Here is a 20,949-nt window from a genome sequence, read left to right as displayed (position 1 = left end):
TCAATAATTATATGTTAAAATTAAAATAATTAATTAGTATAATTTAAATTATAAATTATAAAATGTAAAATATAATTAAAATGTCTAATTCTTTTTTAACATAATACTTCATCATTCCCACAAAATTAGTCTACTCTCCTATTATAGTAATAATAAATAACTAATATTTATAATTAACAAACTTAACCATATTCTATTAACTTACTAATATATTTAATTTTATTATTTGTTTAGTTGTAAATTTATAAATTGGGCTAAAATTTTGAATAATAAAAATAAAATAAATATTTAATATGATATAAATAAGTATTAATCTAATTTTAAATTTTTTTAAATTAATTTATATTGTAATATAAAAAATTGATGTTTAATTTGAAATATTATGGCCGAAAAGTTAATAAAAATGAGATTTGATTTTGAAATTTTTTTTCTTTATTCAAAAAAATTAAAAAAATAATAATTTATTTATTATGCAAAATTATAAAATTATTTTTAATTTTGGTATTTTAACGTAAAATATTATATTCTAATACCGTGTATACAATTCAATTAGAGATAATTTGGGAAAGTATATCGAACTATACTATACACCGTACTAAATTTTTTAGATTATTAAAAAAATATCGATATTATATCGAATATTCGGTATATACAAAAATATTGATTTTTTTTATTATCTATATAAATTGAGAATATCATGTATATCGTTATTATACAAAAAAAGCATATCGTACCGAAAATTTAAAAAAATTTTGTATGAGTATGCATGTTATTTACACAATTCAATATTTCTATTCGAAAATTCGGTATACGAAAATATTTATATTGCATTGGTACCGTAAAATATCATACCAAAAACTTTGATACTTGTATACAATGTGGCATTACATTTAGTGTGTTCTAACGAACTATTTCTAACAACAATCCAATTCGAAAAATTTTATGTATTTTTTTATGTAAAATTGTTTTTATGTAAGATGTGTTTGTTTGTGAAATTGTTGAACAGAAAATTTTTTATGTTAAGTATAAGAAATTGTGTACGGAATATAAAAATAATGAATATGTGTAATATATTAACTTTTTTAGCAAACATGTTGGCAAAAATTTAAGAAAGAGCAAAATCATACATTTTTTATTGTATTAATTACATTTAAATTATTAAAAAAATTATTATTATTATTATTTTTTTATCTAATTACATACTTCCTCCGTCTCAAAAGATTTGTCTTGTTTTTCCATTTTCGTCCGTACTAAAACAATTGTCTTGTTTTCTTATTTAGTAGTTGTAGTCCCCACTTTATAACAAAATTATTCATACTTTTCTGTACTATCCCTAATTATTACTCTAACATACTCTTTAAAATTCTTCAAAAAGTAAGGGCATTTTAGTCATTTACATTTTACTTTATACCCACTTTCAATTAAATACTATTATTTTTTAATTCTCGTGCCACAATTCTCAATAAGAGACTTCTTTTGGGACGGAGGGAGTATATTGATTTACAATAGATACAATTATTATTACTATTTTTAAATCATTTCAATAAATTAAAAAAAAAATCAATATTAAAAATTAAAATAAAAAATATTTAAACTTTTAATCTAATATTTTATTAAATAAAAAATATTTAAAATAAACTTAATTACATCAACTAATCAAACTAATTAACTATATAATATAATATTTCTTAAATTGTATGCCGAAAAGAAAGTGGAGACGAAGGGAGTATACGAGACCGGTGGAATATAATGAAAGTACAAAAGTAAAAAATAGTTTGGTTTTTATTTATGTTAAGTTATTAATTTAAATTTCGATTTAAATAGTATTGTAATATAAATATTTTTTCAAAAAAATTCTTATTAGTATTGAAGTATGTTTGAAAATATTACACACTTTAATCTCATACCATGTTACTTTCATTTTTTGGAAAATGATTATACACTTTAATCTCATTTTAAATTTTTTAATTTTATTTTTTAATTAAACTAATTAGTTATTTTAATTTTAATTTATAATTATTTATATTATAGGATAATTATTTTCATTAATACATTCTTAATTATCTATTAATTACACTCCTCTTAAAATACCGTATTTACAGTGTAGCAGACACAGTATGTGAAACGAAGATAGTATTTTTTAAGAGAATCAAAAATATGAATAGAAAAATACTTCCAATTAAATACAAATTTAACTTTTTACGTTTCTCTAAACATACACTGTGTTTTATAAAATAATTTAAAGTGATATTTTTTTATATAAAATATAGAAATAATATAGAAATAATATTAATAATATTTAAATTTATTATCGACCAAACATGTTTTAATTTATATCGAGACGTGTGCACTAGGATTAGTTACGTTAATTTAAATTTAAGGGGTAGGGAATGAATGAGTGTTTTTTTTTTTTTTTTAAATACATATATATTTTTAATAAAAATATATTATTATTTGTAAGATATTTGAAAAATTAATTAATTCAAATAACATCATACTTTCAAAATTATTTTTTACAATTCTTAATAATTACTGATAAAAATCTCACAAACTTTAAATATTAAAAGAATATAATCCAAAGTAGTAGCCAAGAAGATGTAGGGCACTAATTGGCACAGTTTCAATTATTGGGATTTTGGATAACGCATAAAATTTTAATTTGAATTTATATTAAAATAATAAATTTTTTTCAAAAAATATATAGTTCAAATAATAATAATAATTTTTTTAAAAAAAAAAGAATTGGAGTTTATTTATTTAGGGTGTGTTTGTTCGGGGGTTTGGATTTTGAGTTGGGATTTGAATAGTAAAAATTTTGAATTTGAATAGTTGTATGATGTGATATAAATAGGTGATGATGTGATGTTTTGAATGTAAAATTGATTTTTAGTATAATATAAAAAATGAAAAATAGGTGTTTGATTTGATATTTTTGGGGGAAAAATTTTGGATGAATAGTGGAATTTTATCCAAATCCATCAAACGAACACACCCTTAGTGTTTTAGACTAAGATATACTCCCTCCGTCCCAAAATTATAATTTTATTATGTTGGGCACGAAATTTAAGAACTATTGATATTATATTAGTAGTCGGTAAAAAATAATGATAAATAACTTTTTTACTCTTGTGAGTATTAGTGTAAAAGTAGTGACAATTGTGTAATAATAATGAAAAATTAAGGGTAATTTTATAGTTATATGATTATTTATGGAAATAAGACTATTATTTTGAGACGGACAAAAATGGTAAACAAGACTATTGTATTGGGACGGTGCCACTATTTTTTACACTAATATACTCACAATGGTAGAAAAGTTTTTTACTTGTACTTTTTACCTACTACTAATCTAATATCAATATGTCTTAAATCTCGTACCAAACACAACTCAGACTATAGTTTTGGGACGGAGTGAGTATATTTTATATGAAATATAGGAAATTATATAAGTAAGATAGAAAATACTCATTTCGCCTTGGTTAAATTGTTCATATTACTGTAAATATGAAAATTTAGCTAAAATATACTCTGTTCGAAATAAAATGTTCATGTTTTCTATTTCGATTCGTATTATATATATATATTGAAGTACGATTCTATATTTTAATTATATTTTAAATTTTAAATTTTATAATTTATAATTTTTTAATCTTAATTATATTATTAAATTATATTGATTTTAATTTATAATTATTTTTATTAGATAATAATTATTTTTAATAATACATGTTTTAATTATCTTTTACATAAAATTTTGTATTTATAGTATAATAAGGGTATATTATTGGAAAGGATGAGTTACTTGAATGCAAGTGTACCTGTCTGAAATGACCATCCTGCCCCTCATGGACTTTGCATTTAAATATGTGGCTTTGGGATCTAAATCTGACGGTAGAGAATTAGTTGGGCAGATTGACGGCAGCACTTTATGGCCGTCGGATTATAGATGACGTGGCAGTACGGCAGTACAAAAAGTCCACACTAGTAGGCAGGCTCCGGCTTGTTTTGTTGGAGGCGGTGGACAACAATTGGTCCGCATTATACTCTGTAAGCAGTCCCGGGATTGGAGGTCCAGAACAGGTAACAAGATCCACGTTATTCAGAGCCTGGATCGTGTGGCTGAGATTCATCCGTGATCTGAATCTGACGGCGGACCTTTCATGTTGTCCTATCCTTCGTCTTTTGCATTTAATGATTTACTCGCTATTATATTGCATATTTTCACTCGTTTAACACTATTTATATTTTAAAAAATATTATATCAAATATATTTTTTCTTTTATAAAATATCAAATTAGATACTCCCTCAATTCTAGAACTATAGTCTGGGTTGTATTTGGCTCGAGATTTGAGAAATATTTATATTATATTGATAGTGAGTAAAAAGTACGGATAAAAGACTTTTTTGCCCATTGTGAGTGTATTACTATAAAAAATAATAGCAATTGTGTAATAATAATAAAAAAGTAAGAGTAATTTTACAGTGATATGATTATTTATAGAAGTGAAATTATGACAAACAAATAGTAAACAGTACTATTGTTTTAAGACGAAAAGAGTACTAATTTTTCAAACTTCTAAAAACTCCTATCTAAACAAACCTTTAACGAGTGAATGCGCGAAGAAGACAATACTATAGTCTATCTACATTTCTTCTTGAAACCAATTAAATTCAAAGTCTATTTTGTATTATTTGGTAAATTAAATTGCACAAAATTCACATGTGATTTCACAATATTGCACTAAATTCTCATACTTTTAAAACTGCGTCAAACACTTTTGGTGGTTTCATAATCTCTGCGTCTAACCCCATCGATGGTCCTTATTTAACGGTATTTGACTTAAATGCGCCCAACTATGAATAAATTTTAGAATCTTAATTTCTAAACCTTTAAAATTATAAATATATTTATTTTTCTTATATTTAGCCTAAAAAAACAATAAAACTAAACTCTTAAAACCTGATAAAAATTATTTTTTAGTATATTTATTATTTTTTGAGAATAAATATAAAAAAAAAAGAATGTGCTGTATTTGTAATTTTAGTGGTTTAGAAATTGAAATTCTAAAATTTATTCGCAGTTTGGATGCATTTATGTCAAATAACTCTAAATAAGGACCACTAACGGGTTAGACGCAGAGTTTATGAAACTACGAGGAAGTTTGACCCGGTTAAGTATAAAAAATTTGGTGCATTTTCATGAAACACAGATAGCATTTTGTGCAATTTAGCCTACTTGGTTTACTCTTTCTATTTCTATATGTCTCCTATCATTTGTTTTTTTTTAATGGAAACACTTTCTCCGTCTCAAATTAATTGATTTATTTAATTAGTTAATAATATTAAATTATGATATTATTTTATTATATTTTAATATGAGTAATATTATTGATAGTTTAATATATATGATTAAAATAAATTTAAAATATGTGTTAATATATTTTAAATACTCTTTTCGTCTTATAACTATGTATCAATTTGTTTTTTAGATGAAGTTTTAGAAATATTAATATTATATTGAGATGTAATAGGAATAAAATATAAATGACTAAAATAACCTTATTAGTATTGCGTGATATAAAGGTAATGACATTTGTGTAATATATTATAATTTGTAAGTGTATTTGTAATATTAGGTAGATAGTACAATTACGAAAAAAAAATGGATATATTGACTAAAATGAAAAAATAGATACTTTGTTATGAGACGGAGAGTATATTATATATCAAGTAAAAATATGCAATATAAATATCATTTTGTAAAGAAAAAAATTTTAAATAATACAAATAAACAACAAAATATATTTATTTATAATTAAGACAAAATTAATTTTATAAAATAGTAGAAATTTTAAATCTAGATAAAATATTTATTTATGAAGGAGAGATATAAATAAATAGGTTTTAAATGAGTTATATTATATTATATCTTATTAGGTTAATTAAAGTGATTTATAATCTAAAGTATGAATAGATTAATAAATTTTATTTTAAATAAAAATAGGAAAAAAAAAAGAAAACTAATTAAAATGAAACGGAAAAAATATAATTATATATTTTAATTATGTTTTAAAATTTATATTTTTTAATTTTTTTTTTTATTATAAGTAAGCTATAGAGTATGTAATAATTATTTGACAAAAAAAAAAAAACAAGTCTTCAAGTCAACAAAGTCCGTCTATCAATGAATCGCCGAACAAATACGATGGTCGATTCTGTCGACAGCTTTAACTAATGCGATATATGTTTATTTGACGGGATATAATTTTAACAAAAATAAGTAAATTTTTATTTTTTTTTTAAAAAAAATAATATTACTTTCATTTTGTTCTAAAAGTCTCATTTATTTTTTGCGTATTTGATATTTGAATATTAATTATTATATGAAAATATGGTAAAAAATAAGAAAAAATGATAAAAGTACTTCTTATTAGTATCTTGTAATTCTATTATAATGATATTTATGTAAAACATTACACAAATATAAAAATATTTTTAATGTTAAATGCAATGTTATAAAAGATAAATGAAACCCTTAGAGCTGGACGAAGCAAATAATTTTTTTACTTAAAGAAGAAAAAACAGAAATAAATTTAGATGACAAAAAATAAATAAATTTGAATGATACAGAAGTATTTAAAAATATAGGATAAACTGTTTTTTTTAGTCCGATAACTAGATCCCTTATCATTTTAGTCCCGTAAGTGGAGCCTGTAGCAAACTAGTCCAATTAGTGAAAAATTTTCGTTATTTTAGTCCTCCGCCGCCGGAGAGCCCGCGTGGCTCGCCGGAGGTGACGCCAAGTGTCGCTGACCTGGCGGACACGTGGATTTTTTTAATTTTTTTTCATGTTTTTAAAACTTATTTTTAATTTTATTTGTATTTTTTTTTATTTGGTCGAATTTAAAAAAAATTAAAAAAAAAATCCACGTGTCCGCCAGGTATCACTGACCTGGCGAGACACCTGACGTACACGTCACCTCCGGCGAGCCACAGGTGCGTCTCCAGCGCCGGATGACTAAAACAACGAAAATTTTTCACTTATAGGACTAGTTTACGACAGGCTCCACTTACGGAACTAAAATGATAAAAGGGATTCAATTACGGAACTAAAAAAAATAATTTACTCAAAAATAAAAATATATGTTGATTACGTTTATAGCGCCTCTCAAATTCAAAATCTGGGTGACTGAGCCAATGGTCAAATAAATCAATCGAAACTCACTATTTCGAACAAAACAACATTCATTGTAGATGCAGTTAAAAGAAAACAAGAATCACTGAAATTTCATCGTACCATATTACTGCCCAGAACATCGACCAAATCCCCGGTCGGATTCGAACAATCTGCTGCTCTTCCTGTACAAGAAACTCGATCTCAATCGGACTTCATCGAGCCAAACCTATCCTCCATGTCGAACGACGACGTGTTCTTCATTTCCTCGTCCTGCATCTCCTTAAGATACTGCTGCGCAGTCGAATTCACGATCTTGACGAAAAAATTCACCAACACGACCCAAACGACGGTATTCCAAATGAACGCAAGCGAAAGCCCCTGCATCGAATAAATATCAAATAATCGTAAGCAAGGGACGAGCTCACATCGATTACAAAAAATGGATATCGACGCACCTTGGCCTCGGCTGGAACGTCAGGATTCGTAGCCATGTACTTGTCCTTCAACGCATTAAGCTTCGAGATAACGTTCGGCAATATTGCATCAACGCCGGGGAGAAAGCTTAGCGCGCGAATTAGCTCAGTCTCGATCCAGTGAAGGAGTTGGTTGTTGAAAATGGAAATGACGAACGCTGTCTGCAAAATTATATTAATGAGAAGGATCTACGAACATAGCATATAATATAGTATATCTCAAATTCAAGGCGAAAGCCAATGTTGTGTTCTTTTGTGGGTTTTACAAAGTATCAATTTAATTAATTAATTTATTTATTTATTTATTTTTTTTCAAGTAACTGCACTGTGTACCTAACATTACATACTTAGGATAAATATATTATCCAAATATCATTACCTTTATTTCTACTCAATATAATACTAATATATTTTAAACTTAGTACAAAAAGCAAAACGGATACCTACTTAAGAGACGGAGGAAGTATTAAGATTCTCTTTTTTTTTGAAAAATATCATATCAAACAATTATTTATTTTTTTTAAATTTTATAATATACTACAAATTTATTTTACATTTAAAACATCACATCAACATCTATTTATATTTTTTTCGATCGGCTAACCTGGAAGTGAGTCTTGATTATCGACTTCCCTATCATTGTTGCCGTAAAGAACTTCCAGAAAGGAATCCCGAACTGTCCACACATAATGCCGGCAAGGTCGAATAAAGGATTCGGCACCTGCAATTTATACCGACACGAGATGTAAATGGTAGCAAGAATCGAATAAAAGATTACGAAAATTGAGAAGAGAACAATAGTCAAGAACATGAAGACGAGGAACTGACCGAAGCGAGAACTAAAATCATAAAGAAATTCAAATACTGAGTGTGCGATAGGAACCAGAGCTTAATTTTATGCAGACGGGCAGATATAAATCCGCTGTCTTTCGATGAGGAAGCGTCTAAATCTTCCATGGCTTCCACTTTACCACCCGACAGGCTCGCTGCATTAAGAGGCATCGAAATGTAAAGGTTTAGAAAGTGCATCTTCTTTTAGATAAAAAAAACCATTGCAATGTTTGGATTATTCGATATGTTATGCGCACCTGCCCTTGAAATAAAATAGGGAGGAAGTTCGCCGAGCGCAGTTCCGAGACCCCATAACATGGCCTCCAACTGGACTTGGGGTAATATGCTACTGAGGGGAACACTAACGCCATCCGAAGATGGAAAAATCGGAGGCCCAAATTCAGCACAATCCTTGTCGAGCCAAGATGGGGTTCTTTTCAATTGTATTGTATCGTATAGAGCACTTTTGATGTCGACTCGACCACATCGCACGGCTTTTATGGTGAAGAATGCGATGTGAGGTCCAAGATAAAGAACAAAGGTGTGCAATCCCGAACCTACGTGGAGAATAAAACAAATGAGTTTTAGATTGTATTGTTTCGGAAGTAGTGAAAGCGCGCGTTCATCATATCACATAATGTCCGCGACGAATTGACAAAAATAGGATTTGTGGTATTGCTTACCAAGACCTATAGAGGATGCAACGCCGAGTGCAATCCACCACAATCCGAAATGTGTATATGAAAGAACTTCCTCGACGTGCTGCGATTAAAATCACGGCAAATGTTACAATGCAAAAAGAGTAAAAAGTATTACAAAAACAATACGTCTATTAGAGTAAACTACACTTTGGCGTATCGAGGATAAATTAATATAATGATTGTGCCAAAAAGATTAGACTGTTATGGTAAACAAGGCCTCAATGTATAAACAAGTAATCTTCTCTCTATCGAGCAAAATAAATTTTTTATTGCAATTTCATTTATCCCACGCCAAACTCTTCAACTTAAAAACAATTATCAAATACACTGTATCAATTACCTTCCTGTGAGGGCCATCAAAGGTCGCAAGCATAATCCCGAAGATACCAATGGCCACACAAAACAGCACAAGCCAAACATGGAGTGAGAAAAGATATGCTAACAATCTTTTCAAATATTGTCCAACGGCAAATGTGAAAAACTTTAGCGTCTTGAAGGGCTGTGAGGTCAGACTCAAATTCTCTAAATCTTGTTGGTGCTTAACGCGAAGTCCTGCAAAAGTACAAAAAAATTACCGAACCATAATAATAACAATCAAATTACTACGTACAAACTACATTGTAAACTCCTTTGTCACGATCTTCTCAATACCGAACAAACCAATGATGCTAAAAGTATGAATCGGGAGAATACATATATACGATGCAAATACTTTCAACTTTAGGAAAAGCTTACCTCCAAAATCTTACCGATCAATTAATAAAATTTCTCCATTTAGAACAAGCCAATGATGTTAAAAGTATCAAATGGGAGAATTAATACACACATACAATGCAAATACTTTCGACTTTAGAAAAATGTGCGTAGCTCGAGCTTGCCTCGAAAATCTTACGGATCAATTGGGGTGTGTTTGTTTAGAAGATTTCCTCAGATTTTTACTATTCACCAATTCTTTTTCTAAGAAAATCGAATCAAATACCTATTTTTTATTTTTTATATTATACTAAAAAATAATTTTATAGTCAAAATATCAGATCTAACAATTATTTATATTACATCGTACTACTATTTCAATTCAATTTTTTTGCTATTCAAATTTCAACTAAAATCCAAACCCTCAACCAGTCACACCCTAGATAAAATAGCAACTGGTAAGCTTGAAATTCCTCGAGCGTGCAAGTTTTGGAGGTTAGTCTTATAATGAATTGAATAGTTTCAAACTACATAAAAGGCACCATTGTTTCGCTTTCGAAACCGAGACGCCAAAATGAGCCGGAAAAAACAAAAAAACTGAAATAGAACCAATAATATGGAACATTTAATACAATATCCCACATTAGTTCATTCGATACACTCGATAAGAGTCACTCCAAACAATATCAAGAATTCAGATAGCAAAATCAGTTAGTTTAAGGTTTGGATCTAGTTGAGCACTATTCATTACCTTTCTTTAAGCATCAAATCAAACCCCTATTTTCATTTAAATTATTTCATCGAAAACTAATTTTTCATTAGAAATATAACAACAAAGGGCTATCAAAATCACAATTACAATTTCAATTTGAATTTTCTACTATCCTCAATCCGAAAACTAAATTTTCATTCAAAATATCGCGATAAAGGGTATCAAAATCACAATTGCAATTTCAATTTGAATTTTCTACTATTCTCAATCCTAAAACTAATTTTTCATTCGAAATATCAAGACAAAGGGCTATCAAAATCACAATTACAATTTCAATTTGAATTTTCTACTATTCTCAATCTTAAAACCAAATCGTTTGAATAACATGAAGGCTCTACAAATTAGCATCTCAAATTACAGCATCAGTCAATTTAGCTACAATCTAATCTTCAAACAGTTCCTCAAGTAACATTCGATGCATTTTCAACAAAATCCCCTGAATAATAATCGATTGTCTTCCTTAAGAAGGCCGCTCATAAATTTGACCTAATCTCGCTTTCATTCAACATCAATGTCTGCAGCTTATTCACCAAATAGCTAAAAATCATATAAACAGCACAGTAATTCAACAAAAAAAAAATGGGAAAAAAAATTCACGAAACAGACAACAAAGTAAGGTATGAAGCTTGCACAAGTATTTCCCACAAGGAAGAACCAATAATGAGTACAGAAACCAGTCAGGATAGTCAAAATTAGCAGCAAATAGACAAAAACTCGCCTGCAATTCTCGACTCCCTGCTCTGGGAAGTTTTAGAAGAAGTCGATTTTTTCTCGGAAGCCATTAAGAATTAATTCAGTCGCCGTCAATCCTAAATTCCTCGGGTCGCCATCGAAGCAATGCAACGAGAAATTGAACCGAACAGTGTCCCGATCGAAAAAAAGCGATTGGGATTGGATATTTGATGGAGATCTGATTGATTGTAATGGGTGAAGGGGATGGGATGGGGATAACAGCAGAGCAGAAGATCTTTGAAGTGCGTGAAGATGAATTGTGCAGTTATGGATTGAGAGAGAAACCTCGATCGAAATCGAATCTCCCCCTCCGTCTTCCCCTTCCCTTCTGATAAAGAAAGAATTCGTAATAAAGTTTGGAGAATTAATGGCGATAGAAGCAGTAGCAGTAGAGGTACTGGTGTGGTCTCTGCTAATGGAGTTTCCACCCAATTCGAGGTTTTGAATTTCTGGTGTGTAGCACTGCCAAAGATTTCGCGTTTGTTTTCTTTATATATATTATTTTATACATTTTTGTTTTTAAAAAATATTAGTAATATATATTTCATCCGTCCCTCGGATTTAAATCCTTTTTTATTAAGAACACATTATTTAAAATTAGAATATTTAATTAGTTAATAATAATTAATTATGATTTTATTATATTATTTTTTATAATTAATAATATTTATAATTTTAAAATAAATTTAATATATATAATTAAAAAAATTAAAATATATATTTAAATATTTAAAAATTATATAGCAATTAAAAAATATATGCAATATGAATATCATAAAATTTTCTATAATATAAGTAAATAAAAAAAATATTTTTGTATATTTATAATTGACATAAATCAATTTTATAAAAGATGCATAATTTTAAATATAAATAAAAATATTTATTTTTTTTAAGAGAGAGGTAGAAATATTTATTTTATGTAGTTAATTAAGTTGATTTATATTTGTTAAATATATTTTGATTTAATAAGTTTTTTGTGACAAACAAAAAAAAATAATATCAATTGTGATGGGATAGAGAGAATATTATATTATACATATTAATTATTTTTATATCATTTACATATTTTTTCTTTATTTTATATTAAAAAATATATATATTTCAAACTATTTTACAAAATAAACACAACATTCTGTTCCAATGAATTTACTAATTTATTATAATTCTTTCTTCCCACTAATTTTGTAATTTTCTTTAAAAAAAAAATTATGCTTCTTCCGTCCCAATAGAGTTGTCTTGTTTTTACATTTATCTCTGTCCCAAAACAATTGTATTGTTTCATTATTTAGTAACCGTGGTCCACATTTTATAACAAAATTATTCTTATTTTTTCAAACTACTCCTAATTGATTATTCTAATATATTTTTTAAAATCATTCAAAAAGTAATGGTGTTTTAGTCTTTTACCTTCTCCTTTGTACCTGCTTCCAATTAAATACTATTAACCTTTAATTTTCGTACCCACTCTCAATAAGACATCTTTCCTGGACGGAGGGAGTACATTTTAATCTCGTTTTATAATTTTTTCATTTTTAATTAGACTAATTAGTTATTTTAATTATAATTAAAATTATTTTTATGTCTAAAATATATGAATGTGTTTACTTGAGAGATTTGGTTTTGAATTTTGGTTTTAAATGGTAAAATTTAAAATTGAAATAGTTATTCCATGTGATATAAATATGTGTTGATGTGATGTTTTGAATGTAAAATTTAATTTTAATGTAATACAATAAATAAAAAAAATGAGTATTTGATTTGATATTTTTCGGGAAAAAAATTGAAATAGTAAAATTTAAAATCAAATCACACAAAGTAAACACACCCTATATAATTCATATTTTATTTATAAAATTATACTCCCTCTGTTCCATATCTATATATTTATTTATTTTTCCACAAAATTTTAGAAATATTAGTATTATATTGAAATATAGTAAAAATAAATATAAAAAGACTAAAGTACCCTTATTAATATTATAAGAAATAAATGTAATAATATTTGTGTAATATATTATAAATTGAAAGTGTATTTGTAATGTTATATAGATAGTATAATTATTAAAAAAATAAAATAAAATAAAATGAACCTTAACACTGCAGCTATCCCAAAAATAAGAGAGGAAATGAAACTGGGTCGGAACCCAACCCTTCCATTTTTACCGAATCACTGCATAAATGCACTGGGTTGAAGATTTTAAGATTGCTTAATTTACTAAGATACAAATGAATCATCTTTTGTGAGATTTAAAAAAAAAAAGTCATATGTGACGGAATCGAGAAAGTATTTAAATTTGGAGAGTATTCTATATTTTACACTATTTGTAATTAAAAAGAAATATGTATTTTTGAATAAAAATATATTCCCTCCGTCCAGTTACAAAGTATGCATATTTCTATTTTAGGACGTCTAATTACAAAGTAACTATTTTTTCTGGTTGAATTTGAAATAAATTGGTTTGAATTTGATATTAAAATAAAGTTTGATTGGATATTTTGTGAGAATAATTTTTTTTTTTTTTAAAAAAGCAAAATTTAAATAGTAAAATTTGGAAAAATATCTTTGCATCCCATGAGAGATATGCCACAAAGTTTTTTTTTTTTAAAAAAAGATTATCTCCCAAGTATTTTTATTAATTAAAAATTTTAATATTTTTTTAAAAAAAGAGTAATAAATTATTTCTTAATTAGAATATAATTTTAATTAATCATTAAAATATTGTTATTATTTTTTTTAAAATACATATGTATAATAAAAATAAAATAAAATAAATATAAATAAAAGATTTGTTTGCCCAATATTCTTTTTTCCGAGACAATTTTCAATAATATATATTTTATTCTTTCACAAAAACTAACATTTAACATAAATTATTATTTTTTTTATATTAACGACACAATTTTTAATAGCTCACGTAAAAAAATCAACTCAAAACACTAAACAAACAAACCTTGTAGAAAATTAATTTTTTTCTTTTTTAAATTGTGAATACAAAATTTTATTACAGAGGGAATATTATTTTTTACTATAGACTAATTTATGCTAACTATCTATAATTTTATTATCTATATTTTAATATTTAAATAATAATTAATTTATCATTATTTTCTTATTTATCTCATTACCCTTTTTTCATAATCCCCTATTTTATCTACTTTATTTTTATATTAATATTCTATTGTTTTTAATTATCATAACTAACCAAACAAACATAATTTTTATGGATAAAAATAATATTATTGTAATGCACATTCACCCACATGAGGCCTTTTTCTTTTTTAAAAGTTTTTTCCTTTTTCTTTGGATTTTTAGCATTCAGTTTCTATAATTTGAATAAAATATGATATTTTTTATCTTATAAAATATCAAGTTAAATAAATTATTGTTTAAAGTAGAATTCAAAGATAAAAAAAAGCCCAAAAAAAAAACCTATACAATTTTGATTATTTGTAGATTTTTACTCAATTTTTTTATTATTTATTAAAAAGAATTCCACTAAAATATCAAATAAAATGTATAATTTTTTATATTATTCTAAACTTAATTTCAGATTTAAATATTATTTTAATTTAAAATTTTATAATTCAAAATTCAAATTTCATGAACAAATAAAGTCTAATTAACAAATTTATATAAAGAAACATTCAACCTACGTTTGTTTTGTATTTTGGTTTGAATTTTTTTTTTTTTTTTATTATAGAAATTTTCTTATTTGATGTATAAAAAATTGTTTAGATAATATAAAATAATAAAAGTGCATAGTATATTTATTTCTAAAAAGGTTAATTGTTTTTTCAGTCCCGTAACTGGATCTCTTTATTATTTTAGTCTCGTAAGTGGAGTATGTCGCAAACTAGTCTCATAAGTGAAAAAATTTCGCTGTTTTAGTCCTCCGGCGCCGGAGACGCCCGCGTAGCTCGTTGGAGGCCACGTGTTCGCCAGGTCAGCGACATCTGGCGGACACGTGGATTTTATTTTTTATTTTTTTATTTTTTTAAAATTTATTTTTAATTTTATTTGTTTTTTTTATAATTTTTTTATTTGATCCAATTAAAAAAAATAAAAAAATAAAAAAAAATTCACGTGTCTGCCAGGTGTCGCTGACCTGACGGGACACCTAGCGGACACGTAGCTTCCAGCAAGCCACGTGGGCATCTCCGGCGCCGGAGGATTAAAACAACAAAAATTTTCCACTTATGAAACTAATTTGCGATATACTCCACTTACGAGACTAAAATGATAAGGGGTCAGTTACCAAAAAAAAAAAAAAAAAAAAACAGCTTACCTTTTTTTTAAAAAAAATGTGTAAGAAATTTTGCAGTAAAAGAAACAAACCTCCATAATGTGTTTATTCATGGAGTTTTTTTTTTTCTGTTTTTTTTTTCCTCTCACCCTCTAAAATTTTCAAGGTAAAACACTTCTTCCAAAAATTTATTTATGGGTCCCTCCTTCAACAAAGTTTTGTTTTGATATTCTATTATCAAATTACATTAAATATTTATTTTTATTTAATAGAGTATATCATAAAAATACTTAATTTTTATTCAAAAAATATATATATTAATTATAGTATTAAGATAAGTATAAAATATTTTAATTTTTTTTGAATAAATAACTATAATAAATAAAATATATAAATGTAAAAAAATACTCCCTCAGTCTCATTTATTTTGTCGATTTCAATTTTTTTAAAAGAATTATATACTTTACTTTTATTTTAAATTATTTAATTTATAATTTTTTTTTAAATTTTAATTGGATTAATTAGTTATATTAATTTTAATTTATAATTTTTTTTACTAATATATTTTTTATTATTTATTAATTATACATCTTGTGTTTACAGTAAAACGGACATAACAGCCTGGACAGAAGAAATATTATTTTTATTTATAATTATTTATAAAAATTGGGGCTCAATTATTTTTCTACATGTTCTTTTTTTTACCCTCACCCACTTCAAATCGAATTCTAAGACCTTCACCTCAAGGAAAAAATGTCACACCATGGTTTCACAATATGCCTTTTGAAGTCGAGGAATGAGGCAAAATAATAATAAAAAATTTTACCCACTTTTTCGGATAGCGACTGCGATTTTTATGTCATAAAAAAATAAAAAAAATATACAAACTATTTTATATAAAATAAAAAAAAATCAAAATACTCCTTATAAAAGTAAAAGAAAATTATTACTCCCTCCGTCTCATAACTAAATATCCATTTGGTTTTTGCATGTAGTTTTACAAATATTAATATTATATTTGGACGTAATAGGAATAAAGTAGAAATGACTAATATAACTTTATTAATATGTGTGATACAAAGGTAATGACATTTGTGTAATATACTACAGTTACTAAAAAAAAAATGAATACTTTGTTACGAGACGGACTAAAATGAAAAAATAGATACTTTGTTATGGGATAAAAGAAGTACAAAAAATTAATATTTAACTTAAAATAATATATTTTATATTTTTGATACAATTTATTGCAGGACGCAATAAAAAAATTATTTTATAACCAACAAGAAAGCTCCACATAAGAGAGTTAACTCAACCAATGTGAATACGACACTTGTTCAAAAAAAAAAAAACCATAGAAAATATTAATAGGGTTATTAAAAAATGTAATTGCTGCTAACCCTATTTTTTGAAACATTTTTTGTTAGTTATTAAAAGTTGTAAAGTATTTTAAAAATTTATAAAAATATTTTGGGTACAATGTATAGTCGGTCTTAATTGATGAATCGTGATTTTTTTTTTTTGTAATAATCGACTGCACAAACAACCGAATTGTAATAATCTGACTACGAATAACCATATATATGGTAATCGTTGATTGTAAGATTAATAGTCTCACCATAATCTAGCTGCAAATAGCCATAATTGAACTTTAGCATCGAATTGTCATAAGAATAATGTTGTCGATTGATTGTAGAAATAACCAAATCGTTGTAGTTTGGTTGTGAATAGTCATAATTGGACACTGGCATTGAATTGCCACAAGAATGATGATATCGATCGATTGTAGGATTAATCGAACGTTGTCTCACTGAAAATAATAATATCTGAGTGTTAACTTTAGGAAGTCATTAGAATACAGTTGTAGAACATTACATAGATAAGAAAAACGAAGGTAATCTTTCGTATTGTTAAAATAAACATAAAAAAAATCGCACTACAAGGTGACCAAAATATCTTATTTTTGTAGCGAAGGAAAGTACTTCAAGCGCTCAGTGTTAAAAACAAAATTCGATATTTGTAGATTTTTCTTGATGATTCGATGTGACCGACCGATTTGTAATTTAGATATGCACAATCTGCAAAATCAATTTGATTTTTGTGTTTACCACATTCAAATTTTTTCTCCAAAATATCAAATCACTCACACATATTTATATTATATCATAAAATTATTTCAATTCAATTTTTTTTTTTTTTAATATTTAAATCTTAAATCTAAAATTCGAATCCTTAACCAAAAACACAACAAACACAACACACTACTTATAAAAGAACAAACCAATAACTATAATTAATTATAAAATTATTTAAAATTAATATTATTAAATATGTTAATAAAAAATCATAAAATAATAAAGTACTTATTACATATTTTGAATGATGAAATAATAATTAAATATTATACGAATATTATTTAATTTTTTTTATTTTAACATGTAATTATTTATATTATATAATAATTATTTTTATTAATATATTTTTAATTATTTACTAATTATGTATTTTTTAAATTTTCATAACTATAATTATACAAACACTTTTAGCGGGACGAAGGAAATATATAATATTATTTTTTAAACTTTTAAAAAAATAATAGTTACATTTCATAAAAAAAATAATATTAAAAGACAAACAAATAAGATTATATTAATATATGAGATTTTGGTATCCAATCAATCATGATGATTTGTATTTGAGAGTGGCCAAATCAGATATTTGCACTAATAATTTCAGAGTACATAATACAAAATAAATAAATCAAGAATATATAAAAGTGTGGATTAAATCGTAATATAACTGAAAGCCACTGAACTATTAATCGAGTAGCGAGACTCCATACATTTTAGCGAAGCGGTAAAAAATACAAATCTAGCTTGAACTTAATTATAGTCAATATATTACTGACAACACGTTAAATATAAGCCCGTAGGTAGTAGATGAAGTATAAATGGATAATATCAAATATGTATATATATATATTAATGAATATAACAGTAGTCTACGTAGTATACAATTGATCTCAAAACATAAGATATATTAACACAACAGTATGAAATAAAATAGACAATATATAGTAACAATCTATACAATACGTATTATATTAATTCAAGTCGTGTACTATTAGACTATATTTCATGTGTTGATCAGTATCATGCCGATTAACTATAATTAGCTCCTTGTAAGCATTCCCAATTCATTGCCGCGTGTTTTCTAATTTATTTAAGGGTGTGTTTATTTGTGGAATTTTGGTTTTGAATTTTGAAATTTTTGAACTGAAATAGTTATTTGATGTGATATAAATATATTATGATATTTTGAATGTAAAAGTAAATTTTAAAGTGATATAATAAATTAAAAATAGGAGTTTAATTTTATATTTTTGGACGTAAAAAAATAAATTTAATGGTAAAAATCTCACAAATAAATACACTCATGTGTTTAGATTGGAATTTAGATATTTTTACAAAAATAGATGATTAAGATATCTCCAATTCATTACTCTATTTATTTTCGCAGCAGTAAAAATGCAGATCTTCAGTAATTTTACTTCAACTATATACTTCAATTTTTATTTTAAAAAGTTTATTTCCTATATATGTAATTATTATATTATTTTACATAATTTTTCATATTTATAAATTACACCCAAATTTTAATCTGTTTTTATATTATCACCCAAAAATATATAATTTATAATTTATAAAATAATTATTTTCAAAATAAAAAATTACACATTGTTTTTACAAAGTAAAATTACACGTTATTCTTTTAAAAAATAAAATTACATATCACTTTTCAAAAATTAAAATTATATCACTTTTTTTACAAAAATAAAATTACACATTATTTAAAAAAATAAAATTATATATCACTTTAAAAAATAAAATTGTCCATTATTTTTCAAAAAAACAATTAAATATCACTTTCTAAAAAATAAAATTATATATCACTTTAAAAATAAAATTATCCATTATTTTTTTAAAAAAATAAAATTATATATTATTTTTCCAAAAAAAAAAAAATAAAATTACATAATTCCCCCATAAAATAACAAAATACACAAAATACCCCACTCAAAAAATAATGTAAACTCGAAAAATGGAGGAAGGGATTTGAGATTGCATTGGAGCCTCAATCCCCAATTTTGCCCAACCCACTATTTTAAAATATATAATTAAGAATAGTTAAAATACACATTTTATTTTATTTTTTAATTTTCTATATATTATATCATAAATTTAATACTCCATTCGTCTCAAACACTCTGCAATATTTTCTTTTTTGGTATGTCCCAAACACCCTGCAATATTTCTAAAATAGGAAATAATTAATTATACTTAATTTCCACCCCACACTTTATCCCTTCACATCATCCAAATAAAAAAATAAAATATATATTTCTCTCTCCATCGTATCATCTAATTTCTAAATTATCATACTTAATACTATCCACCTAAAAATCTGTACCAAAAACAAATATTGCACCTTGTTTGGAACGGAGGGAGTATTAATTAGATATATATCACCCACACTCAATTTTCAACTTAAATTAAAAGTAACAACTAGACACCTTATATTCAAAACAGTTAATTAAAACAAATAAATACACAAGTAACTATCATATTGGATCCACATTACAGCCATTCCATTTTATTATTATTATTATTTTTTTTTCACGTGAAACTCGCAGCTGATACTACTCTTTCAGTACGCTAAATCATTAGCCGGAGTTAGAAAATTAGCTTTTGCACATATAAACTACTATCTCATCTTAATCTAATACTCCCTTTGTCATGTTCATTTATTTTTTGCACGTAGTTTTAGAAATATTAGTATTATATTGAGATATAGTAGGAATAAAATAGAAATGACTAAAATAATTTTATTAGTACGTGTGATATAAATGTAATGCATTTGTGTAATATATTGTAGGTTGTAAGTACATTTGTAAGGTTAGATAGATAGTACAATTACTAAAAAAAAAGAAAATAAAAAATGAATACTTTGTTATGGGACGAAACTAAAATGAAAAAATAGATACTTTATAATGAGACGGAGGAAGTATGTTATTTTTTTACTATTTTTGTTTATTTCATTATATATATATATTTTTCTATTATAATAAAAATAATCAATATACAAATATCAAAATATCACTAAATTTTACAAAAGTATCGTTTTTTTTTTGTACTTTCAAAAACAAAAATATCAACACCATCTTTACACATTTTTACTAATTAATAAAATATTATTATTTTTTAATTAAAAAAAATACTTTCCATTAGTACGGAAGAAATATATACAAATACATATATATAT

At 25.3% G+C, this 20,949-nt stretch overlaps 1 protein-coding gene across 1 annotated transcript; it reads right to left on the bottom strand.

The window, feature by feature from the left end:
- Nucleotides 1-7,131: 7,131 nt before the first annotated feature.
- Nucleotides 7,132-11,826, bottom strand: LOC127266522 (vacuole membrane protein KMS1-like). Its single transcript, XM_051296782.1, has 8 exons — nucleotides 11,367-11,826; nucleotides 9,524-9,735; nucleotides 9,166-9,244; nucleotides 8,740-9,039; nucleotides 8,480-8,637; nucleotides 8,256-8,372; nucleotides 7,634-7,813; nucleotides 7,132-7,556 (listed from the first exon to the last, which is right to left on the bottom strand). The coding sequence occupies exons 1-8, from the start codon at nucleotides 11,428-11,430 to the stop codon at nucleotides 7,380-7,382; spliced, it is 1,287 nt and encodes a 428-aa protein (XP_051152739.1). The 5' UTR covers nucleotides 11,431-11,826; the 3' UTR covers nucleotides 7,132-7,379.
- Nucleotides 11,827-20,949: the final 9,123 nt, after the last annotated feature.

The sequence above is a fragment of the Andrographis paniculata genome, unplaced genomic scaffold, assembly GCF_009805555.1.
Source record: "Andrographis paniculata isolate CXL003 unplaced genomic scaffold, ASM980555v1 Contig76END, whole genome shotgun sequence".
Taxonomy (NCBI): domain Eukaryota; kingdom Viridiplantae; phylum Streptophyta; class Magnoliopsida; order Lamiales; family Acanthaceae; genus Andrographis; species Andrographis paniculata.
Note: the sequence above shows the minus strand (reverse complement) of the source record. Positions and strands in the feature narration are given on the sequence as shown.

What these genes read in the sequence shown, in the direction of transcription:
- LOC127266522 (XM_051296782.1), bottom strand. Translation starts at nt 11,430, where the DNA reads ATGGCTTCCGAGAAAAAATCGACTTCTTCTAAAACTTCCCAGAGCAGG. An exon ending in CTATTTTATTTCAAGGGCAG is followed by an intron (nt 8,638 to 8,739) that starts GTGCGCATAACA and finishes CTCTTAATGCAG; the next exon opens with CGAGCCTGTCGGGTGGTAAA. An exon ending in TGATTTTAGTTCTCGCTTCG is followed by an intron (nt 8,373 to 8,479) that starts GTCAGTTCCTCG and finishes TATAAATTGCAG; the next exon opens with GTGCCGAATCCTTTATTCGA.